Source organism: Epinephelus lanceolatus, chromosome 9 (assembly GCF_041903045.1).
Source record: "Epinephelus lanceolatus isolate andai-2023 chromosome 9, ASM4190304v1, whole genome shotgun sequence".
NCBI lineage: Eukaryota > Metazoa > Chordata > Actinopteri > Perciformes > Serranidae > Epinephelus > Epinephelus lanceolatus.
Window position 1 is genome coordinate 31,942,278 of NC_135742.1, and position 10,938 is coordinate 31,953,215.

The 10,938-nt window shown below is 40.1% G+C and overlaps 1 protein-coding gene across 1 annotated transcript; it reads right to left on the bottom strand.

Moving 5' to 3' along the window:
• Positions 1-1,339: 1,339 nt before the first annotated feature.
• Positions 1,340-10,938, bottom strand: slc7a4 (solute carrier family 7 member 4). Its single transcript, XM_033620635.2, has 5 exons — positions 10,811-10,938; positions 8,634-9,698; positions 7,017-7,723; positions 4,848-4,956; positions 1,340-2,489 (listed from the first exon to the last, which is right to left on the bottom strand). Exons 2-5 carry the CDS (start codon positions 9,613-9,615, stop codon positions 2,272-2,274), a joined length of 2,016 nt encoding a protein of 671 aa, XP_033476526.1. The 5' UTR covers positions 9,616-9,698; positions 10,811-10,938; the 3' UTR covers positions 1,340-2,271.

Here is a 10,938-nt window from a genome sequence, read left to right on the forward strand (position 1 = left end):
AAAACATGTTTTCAGTTATTTCACCCTTTTTTTGTTAAGTACATAACTCCACATGTGTTCATTCATAGTTTTGATGCCTTCAGTGAGAATCTACAATGTAAATAGTCATGAAAATAAAGAAAACGCATTGAATGAGAAGGTGTGTCCAAACTTTTGGCCTGTACTGTACGTGTATTATATGTGAGGTTGAGACTTTCTGAAACACCTTAGAAGCAACTTTCAAAACTTCAAAACTTGCTGCAATCAGATTATTCCACAATTTAGATTTTTGTAAATGCTGCTTCAAAACATTTATTTTTTAAATTCATAACACAGTCTTTTGCATTTTATACAGACATACACTATAACAGAAAGATTCAAGAACTTAATGTGCAAGTACAGAGTACAATACTATTCAGAAGTAAGAAAAGAACTGGATCATTTATAACTGTGCTTCCTGGCACAAAAAAGACAGAGAAAGTGTTGAGAGAACGTTCAGCCTAAAAAAGCACCACGGTATCAACATCTGTCACTGGCCCCGACATCCAAAGCATAACTGTGAAACAAAAAGAAATCACCAGACAATAGTTTTCAGTGTGCAAAGTTGTACAAAATTCTCTGAAATTCTGCCAGAATGCCTCCTACTCTACATTCTCTTCCACGATGGTGTTTTGGTTTAACAACTAGAAAGCATAACGTCCTGTGTAAGAGTTTTATCTCACAGAGAAATAAATGAACAACAAATTTAATAAAACTGATAACTTTAACTTTGGGAATCAGTCTGCATCGATTATCACGTTTAAGGCCATCGGTTCCTTATGTAACATGCAAACACAAACTGAAATAAATAAATACAGAATTCATTGGGATCTTTTTACATACGTTACACAATAGAAAACAAAGCCTCACGTTCACTTACTGACACTGTTGTTTACAAGTGCAGGCTGTGGGAATGTTATCTGTATGATATGAGTGTTCTCACATGTGTGCCTTTCTCTAATCTAGGTCAAACTGCAGACTGGCAACATGGACTAATACAAATCTGCTGGGATTACGGAGGCCTCAGAGAGAGATGGAGCACATCCCGGGTTTAACATAACAACCAACGTCTGCCTGAATGCCAGTTTTCTACCCTGTGTGTGAAGATTTCCATTCAGTAGGATTGTGCTTGGTTTATATATCCACTAATCTAATTATCTCTCAGGTCATCTCTGGAAATCACAATAAAATAAAAGCTCGATATTATATGTGCTTTGATTTCTAATCTCGTACCAACAGGGAGAAAGGGGTAAAGGACTGCCGTTTGAGTGTGCGTGAGAAAAAGACTGCACAAGAGCAAGATCAGTGACACAAAAAAGAACAGGGTCATGGGATCAGATTTAGGAGATTAAGTGAAGCTCTGAAGAGTTAGCAGCCACTTAAAAGGTCAACACATATTAATGATGAAGACTAACAGAGGTACATGCAAAAAATGTATAACACAGACACTGTGACACAGAGAAAAGGCAGAAACAGGAAAAAGATCTGCATAATAGTATAATAACAATGGAAATACTAGAAAAATAAATACATATCTTAGAATATGGAATTAAATAATATGTCAGAAACCAATATACTTAGGGCAGTCTATGAGTACCAGAAGGAGGAGATGGATCCAAACTATTGTTTCTCCTGAGGCTTTGGGAGAAGAATGTGAGAAAAAGGCAAAAATATAAACTCACAAAAATCTGTGCATTCCTCTGCTTAGCTAAATAAATCAAACAAACAAAAAGCAAGAAAGAAAACCATAAGCAACATACGATGCTGATATGCTCAAAATGATATCTTCCAAAAAACATAAAAGACAATTTTGGTGAATGTTGATTTTCCAGCTCCAGATCCGTGTTAGCGTATAAAAAACATCCGCTGAGTATACTTAACTAAAAGTTTGTCACAAAGAAAGCACCATATATAACCTATAACCACGTGGATTCGGACAAACTGGCAAGGTTGCAAGAGAAGAGCTGGTCTTTTAAAGGATATAACTTTGATGCTAGGAGTTCACTGGACAGTATTAAGCTCTCTACTGTACATTCGAGTATTACAAGATATACAAATATGCTTCACAACGAGACAAGAGAGCGTGCATCCCATCCTGTGGTGTGCTTAGCAGAGCAACGAGTACAAACTGTGGCAGGCCAGTCACACGCTAAAGGGAGTGAGACACAGAGAGGACACTAGTAATAATAAAGCGTATGAGTTGGAGACAACAGACAATACCAGGCAGTAGTAATGACTATGTTTGGTCACACATCATCTCTTTCCTGCGCTCTCTTCGGCTGTCGAGGCAGTGGAGGGGGAGATGTGGTGCGCCGAGGTGTCCACCTGTCCATCGGGCTGGACAGACTGCACTGTCTCTACCAGGCTGCCGCTGGGTAACACCACATACCGGGCGGCCATGTCTTTGGGCTGCAGCTCCCGCTTGCCCTCCTTGCTGTGCCAGATTCCATAGCCAAAATACACAAGCAGACCTGGGAAAGGGACAGCACGAAACACTTGTAACCATAATGACTCAACATTAAAGGCAGGGCACTGAACAGAAGTGAGTAATGAGTAAAGAGTATCCACATATAATACAAAGGTTTGGTTTGTGAAATGTTAATGGCTTACATATTTTATTCTCTATTGGCACAATCAATATATATGTGCTATAAAATCCATAAACAGACTGATATAATAGCTTTGATCACACAAATGTTTGGTTACTTAATCTTTTTGTTATAGCTGGAAGGGACAGTTCACCCCAAAATCAAGAATACATATATTTCCTCTTACCTGTAGTGCTATTTATCAGTCTACATTGTTTTGGGATGAGCTGCCAAGTGTTGGAGATGTAAGCTGTAGAGGTGTCTGTCTTCTCTTGAATATAACAAAACTAGATGGCACTCAGCTTGTGGTGCTCAAAGCACCAAAAAATGCATTTGAAAAACTCAACAGCAATCATGACTGTGTTACTCAAGATAATCCACAGACCTGGTTCTGAGCAGTTTCATGTAGGGACTATTTTCTTTCTACGAGACTACACTTGCCAATGGTATCACAGCACAGAAGGATGCGCGGGCTGAGCGTGCTGAGCGGGCTAACATTACAGCTCAGCCGAGGTGGATGCCATTTATGTTTACATCTCACACTGTCACAAGCCTCTTGTCCATGAGTTGATGCATGCTTCCTTCTGCGTAGTGATACAGTTGGTCAATGTAGTTTAGTAGAAAATAGTTCCTGCATGACACTGCTCACAACAAGGTCTGTGGATTGTCTTGATTAACCAGGTCATGATTTCTGGAAAGGGACATTGCTGTTGAGTTTTTCAAATGGATTTTTGGCACTTTGAGCACCACAAGCTGAGTGTCATCTAACTCTGTTATACTGAGAGAAGGCAGACATCAGTAACATTGTTTGGATAGTTCACCTGCATATATTTTACAGTGTATTTGTAAAACTTCAACACCTTATTAGTTGAGATTTAACAGTTCAGCTGTTTCGCTTTATTCTGTTTCAGATTATCTATAGAGTATATGTGACAAGTCATGAATATACCTGCATATTCTCAGAATTTTTTTTTAGAACTTGAACTATTTACTGAAAGTCAGCAGCGTAGGTTAAGTAAATAGCTAGAATTTACCTGAATTATTCTGAGAATATCTAGTGAATTATCACATATACATGGATAAACATCTAGAGACAAAGAAAAACCGTTAAATTGTCAAATCTCAGCTAATAAGCTGTTGAAATGTAACCAGTACTCTATAAACTACATGTAGGTGAACTTTCCAAATAAAGTGTTGCCAACATCTCTACAGCCAATATCTCCAACACTAGGCAACTCACACCAAACATACGTATTTGTGATTTAGGATTGAACCCTTTAAATAACAAGAGAAAGGGCCAACAGCCATGCTGGTGGTGTAGCGGCACTTCAGAGTAAATAAACATGCTAACATTGGCTGATGGGAATATAAATTTTAATCTGATGATGGTGCTGGATAAAAAGTAAGACCATCATCAATGTTAATACAGTTCATCCAGAGGAAGGCATGAATGTGTGTAAATGTCACAGCAATCCATCAAATTATTGTTGTATATATTTTAACTTGCCCTTAATATGTCACAAGCTTTACATTGACTAAAGCAGATGAAACCTGTAATTTTATCAATGTATATATACTTTTTGATGTACTATTGATTTCTTGGCTTTAACTCCACCTAAGCTCTGATTTGAATGACGAAATCCTGTCTTTTTTTCCTTCACTGGCTGTTGTGGAAGGTAAGTGGCTGTTACTTTCTCTGGGGTAACATGCTCTGTGAGAAAGAGGGCGAGAGCCAAGCCTAACACCCTGTCGTGTGTAATATTCCATGCGTGTGCATCTTGTTAACTTGGTGCACTCTGACAGCACCCTTTAAACGGTTTACCGCTCCAGAGAAGCCTTAACCTAATGAAGCTAATCATGTTTCCACAGTGATCCCCTCGTACTGACAGGGTATTAACGCTGTTTGACCACCATCTCAATCCTCAGAGGTTTGCTGACAAAAAGGGAAAACTTTCTCTATTCCCTCGAAGTGCAGAAAATGTTTGCTTAATCTGATGATGCAACATTTATACATTAAGTCCACTAGCAGCAGAAGGCAGGGGTTTTATGACGGTGCATTCAACTACTTACTGAGATAACATTCACTTCAGGTCATGTGTGAGCTTTGGAAACATGACCATAACAACATGCAAGGCAGTGTTTGTATAGGGAGGAGGTTGTGTACCCAGTGCCACCATGTAGTGCAGGAAAGGTTTTTCTTCAGCTACAATGTTTTCTGCCTGAGTTCTGGTGCCTTCTTACCTACAGCGATCCATACGGTGAATCGAATCCAGGTTAGAGGGCTGAGCTTCATCATGAGGAAAACATTAATGAGGATACTGGCAGCTGGAGTCAGTGGAACCAAAGGTACCTGTACAACAATCACGATCCAAAACCCAATCATAATCAATGTAGTTTTAATGGCAGTAACATTTGACTTCACATAAATGTATCAGTTTACTTGTGATGAACTGCTGAACATAATTTAGATGTATGTTATGGGGTGCCGTTTGTAAAGTGGCTCACGCTGAAAATAACATCAACATTTTGCCACATTTAGCTTCAAACAATGTTGAAAAAAGTGTTGTGAATTTTTTAACGTCACCTTTTACCACATTTACAGCAATATTTGTTAACTTAGAAATATATGAAATAGTTAAATCTAAATATTAAATGTGGCACCTAAATGTTAAATGTTAAATCTAAACATTAAATCTAAATGTTAAATCTAAATGTTAAATCTAAATATAAATATAAATGCTAAATATAAATATAAATCTAAATGTTAAATCTAAATGCTAAACATAAATATAAATCTAAATATTAAATCTAAATCTAAATGTTAAATCTAAATGCTAAATCTAAATCTAAATGTTAAATGTTAAATCTAAATGTTCTGGGTGGAACTAAATATTTAGCTAATATGCAAATTCACACTGCCGGTCACCGGAAGTACCAAAATAAAAGCTTGAGATGGTCAGACTGTGTTTATAGAATCAAATAACGAATTAAAACCAACTTATCGGGGGAAATGGACACTTGAACACACATTAGCGTGATAATAACTACCTAAAATAACAAGAAACGTGTTTAGAGAAATTTAATTTGATGTGTACTTTGAGTTGTTAGTGTCCCTTCGGAGGGAATCACCTTGTTGTTTACAAATACTTCCGGGTAGAAAACCAGCGGAGTTTAGCTACATATATATATATACATATCTCACATTTTTCACGTCACTATATCACCGTTTAGACTAATCTGGTGTTTGTAAAGTCTATAAACACAATGATTGAACAAACATTACTATCACGTTCTGAAATTAATAACATGGTTATCGTATATTAGCGGGGCTAACCGTTAGCTGTTAGCCCTGTTAGCGGTGTCTGTAATGACTCATTAACTCTAAACGGTCCGTGAAATTTTTTTTTTTTTCCAGCGGATGTCTTAGTTACAACATGATTAAGCTAACTGGAGTAGTTTCATGTCGTATCCGACAACAGGAGGCTTTTAACAGATGACGTCCTGATGTTAGCTTTGCTGCTGCTGCAGCCACTGATGCTTTCTAGACATCGTGATTTCCCAAAACTGAATAAATACCACACATCGCAACACAAAACTGCTTTGCTAGCTCAATCATGTTGTAACTAAGACATCCGCTGGAAAAAAATATTTTTTTCACGGACCGTTTAAGAGTTAATGAGTCATTACAGACACTGCTAACGGGGCTAAGAGCTAACGGTTGTTAGCTTAGCTTAGGTTGTTAGTCCCTCCGAAGGGACACTAACAACTCAAAGTACATGTCAAATAAAATTTCTCCAAACATGTTTCTTGTTATTTTAGGTAGTTATTATCACGCTAATGTATGTTCAAGTGTCCATTTCCCCTGATAAGTTGGTTTTAATTCATTATTTGATTCTATAAACACAGTCTGACCATCTCAAGCTTTTATTTTGGTACTTCCGGTGACCGGCAGTGTGAATTTGCATATTAGCTAAATATTTAGTTTCACCCAGAACATTTAGATTTAACATTTAACATTTAGATTTAGATTTTGCATTTAGATTTAACATTTAGATTTAGATTTAATATTTAGATTTAGATTTAATATTTAGATTTAACATTTAACATTTAGGTGCCACATTTAATATTTAGATTTAACTATTTCATATATTTCTAAGTTAACAAATATTGCTGTAAATGTGGTAAAAGGTGACGTTAAAAAATTCACAACACTTTTTTAAACATTGTTTGAAGCTAAATGTGGCAAAATGTTGATGTTACTTTCAGCGTGAGCCACTTTACAAACGGCACCCCATAGTATGTTGCTGTCGGGACAGTGAAATAGGCCATGAGAGGCAAGACTGCAGTATTCAATCACCACCTTACACATGGAGTTGTGTTATAGCTGTGAAGAAACATAAAGGAGCTCACCTGGAATGTTTTGCTGTTGGTCTGTGGCTCGTGAATCCATATGAGCGCCAAACTGAGAACATACGCCAAGCTGAAAATCACCAGCAGCATTGTGAAGCTCCAGAGCGGCAGCTGCAGCTGCTTGGTTCCAAATTCTAGCACAGCACAGAATGAGACCGAGCTCACAATCAGAGTCAGCACGCAGAAGGCCACCACCTCACCTGGCTCACAGTCCCCCAGCAGCTTGCCCAGGTATGGTTCCCAGTAGGCCTTCAGCTGCCCCACCCCACGCCGCTCTCTCGTTGCCTGCCTCTCCACCAACTGGAGTTTGTCAGAGAAGGATTCATACTGCTTCAGCTCCTCAGTGTCCTCAGTTATGGTCTGAGACTCTGAGGGGGCAGGGGAAGGCTCGGAAATAGGGTTGGGTGTTGTGGATGCAGTTCCCTTGGAGCTGGATTTGTCAGGCTGAAAGCGCAGCACAATAACACTCGCAGCCACAAAGGAGTACGCCAGGAGGGTGCCGATGGACAAGAACTGAACCAAGGCCTCCAGGTCAAAGATGAGGGCCATGGTGGCCATGAGGATCCCAAACACCAATATAGCATTGACAGGGACTTTGGTGACAGGGTTGACCCGTGCAAAAATGGAGAAGAACAACCCATCATCTGCCATGGCGTACACAATCCGAGGGAGGGAGAAGAGATTACAGAGCAGCACAGTGTTCATGGCTAGAAATGGGAACAGAGTCATTATCAGAACATTATTCAGAATACAGCACTGTGCAACAGATTCATTATTTTGCAAGTCACACATTAGTCTTAAGTCTTTGCACTTAACTCCCAGGTCAAAACAAGCAAGGTCTGACTCAAGACCTGAGTTTCAAATCCCTAAAGAAGTCATAAGGGCGCTCTTCACCAAATGCAAAGCCCTTTTAACAACAGAGCAATGTTAGCTAAGCATTAGCTTGCTTTGTTAGCATTGTCTTCTACTTAATGTTCTTTGTACGACTTCAAATGTTAAATGAAGTTAGATGTTGTTGGGTCTTGGTCTGTAATTTCTGACCCCCATGTTTTGTTCACTGCAAGTCATTTACTGTTGACCGTTGCATAGTTTTTGGACACAGACAAAATTATCTTTGGTTTAAATTTTTCCAATTGGCACTCAGTAACGTAGTTTAACATTCGTTTTTCATAGTTCTCTCCTGCAACTTGATGGGACGCTGTCAGATTGGTTCAAACAAAGTGGATCTGGAAACTTAAATGCCAACTTGCTGGGAATGAATAGCATTAATGTAAGGTTGATTCAGGAAATAAACAGAAATGAACTGATTCGTGGCACACTTTTTAAGTAACATAATTTTTATTCTTTGGGTTTTGGGGAAAGTATCAAGTATTTTCAAGTCAGACAGCTCAAGTCTAAGTGAAGTTATGATGTGATTGGTGTTAGAGTCCAAGTTAATTTGCAAATCTTTTTTGATTTTGTCTAAAGTCATCAAATTTGTGACTCGGACCTGACTCGAGTCCACACTTCCGCTGTGTAATCAATACTACTGCTAACAGACATGCCTACCACATCTATGTTATTATACTTTCTAACAGCCATTTAAATTGTGCTCCTCAATTATAGATTGACACTCACCACAGATGGATCCTACTGCCACAACAATTCCAGCCCAGCTGTAACCGCGGCGGAAGAAAGCATCTGCTAGAGCTGAGTTGGGGTCCAATGTATGCCAGGGTACCATCAACGTGAGCACCGTGGAGACCAGGATGTAAGCTGTTGCTGCAAGTCCAAGGGCGATTGCAGTAGCAATGGGAACAGCTTTCTGTGGGTTCTTTGCCTCCTCACTTGAGGACGCAATCACATCAAAGCCCACAAATGCGTAGAAGCACGTGGCTGAGCCCGCCAGTATTCCAGAAAGCCCGAAAGGCGCAAAACCTCCTTCTTTCTGGCTCCAGTTGGCTGGTTCAGCCAGAACAAAGCCAAATACCAGGATGAAAATGATGACACCCATGCTAATAGTGGAGAAGATATGGTTGAGGTAAGAGGACACTTGGACTCCAAAGGAAATGAAGAACGAGGCAACAACTAGAATCCCTGCTGCAAGGAGGTCAGGGTAGTGGGCAAGGAAGGGCACGTTCCACTGCATAATGTGTGTCTCTGTGAAGTTCTGGATGGCGTGATTAAAAATAGAGTCCAGATAGCCACTCCAGGCACGTGCCACAGCAGCGCCACCAATCATGTTCTCCAGAATCACATTCCAACCAATGAGAAAGGCCCAGACCTCTCCCACGGAGACATAGGTAAACATGTAAGCAGATCCTGTTTTGGGAATGCGTGCTCCAAACTCTGCATAACAAAAGGCAGCCAGTAGAGAAGCAAAACCTGCAAAAAGGAAGGATATGATGACAGCGGGCCCAACCATGTCTTTAGCCACCGTTCCCGTCAGCACATAAAGCCCGGAGCCCACCATGCCACCAACCCCCAACAGAGTCAGGTCCAGGGTGGAGAGACAGCGTTTCAGTGATGTGGCCATCATGTCATCATCCAGTGTCTTGAGTCGGTTCAGTTTCTGACAAAGGTGCACCGCTGGGGTGCAGCCTCTTGGACAAGTTGCCATAGCTACGGAGTTAGACAGGCCAGCTGGGCAGGATGGTGATGGAAATAGTCACACTGGAGCCATTACCTGTCTATGAAGATGACCTGCAGGACAGAGCACAAATGCAATATTGACCAAGAATGCATCAAAAACAGGAAAAAATACTGCATGTATGCTGTGTATTTCACATTCAGGTCAGATCAAGAAAAACAGCATGATATTTGGACTTAATGCACTTTATGTTGATATTTTAGCTGGACACAATGTTCACAATTCCTATAGCATGAAAAAGTAAACATCTTGTAAAGCTTGGTTATAGACATTAAATTGGATCTCATAAACTCTTTCATGCAGTAGACCCCAATGTTACATTTTTAAATGTTAATAGCAGTATGGTAATAGTATTTTGCTTTGTGAGTAGTTATAAAAACAGCATGTTTACTTGCATTATATTATATAAAAGAAATGAAAACAATCCCAAATTAATCCTGCACGACTCAGCAGGCCTTTTTTTAAAATGTAGTCTATCTGGCCGTTTAGCACTTTAATTTAATCTAGTATTTTATCTAGATTTGGCTACGAGGCCTACATATGTGGCACACTCATCACTTAGTGCGCGGCCAGCCAGTCCACGTCATCTAAAAGGCAGCGGGTGCGCTGATGTGTAAAACAAAAGCTTCAGATACTGGACACACAGATGATATATGTCTGATTTGTCCGACTGCCAACAACGTGTTTAAGCTTTTCATCAGTGGGACCCAGTGTCCATCCTCCCGGTCTGGGCGGTGCAACATCCGACTCCTGCCCTCGATAGGCATATGGCGACAACAGGACGCCTCCGTTATAATTACGTAACGCTTTATTCCCCTCTAGAAATAAAACCCCCGCAATAAACTAAACGATTCGCTCACGCTACACAGTCATTTTCATAGTCAAATCACCATAACCACACACCGTATCGTGGAGAGAACAGACGCTGACGGGAATAAACGCTGTTTTAAAGCCAAATTAATAATTTAAAACAAAATGGAAACAGATGCAAACACAGGATTGTCATCAGACTTCCTCTCTCCTGGATGAACTGGATATGCTGAGCGACATCGCACTCTCAATTCGTGCGTGAGCAGGTGTAATTATTTAACAGGATTCCCTTTGTAAGTGCAAAAAGAGAAAGCTCAGTAAAAACACAAGCTATAGGCTACAATCGATGCTTTACCGTTGTTGTTCAGGGTCTCTCATTCGTGCTGCAGCAGGTCCAGTGCTGGGAGAAGTTGCCGGGCTGCATCGTCTGGTGATGGAGCAGAAGGTGCGCCGAGGAATAAAACCAACATGCCCTGCCTGGGC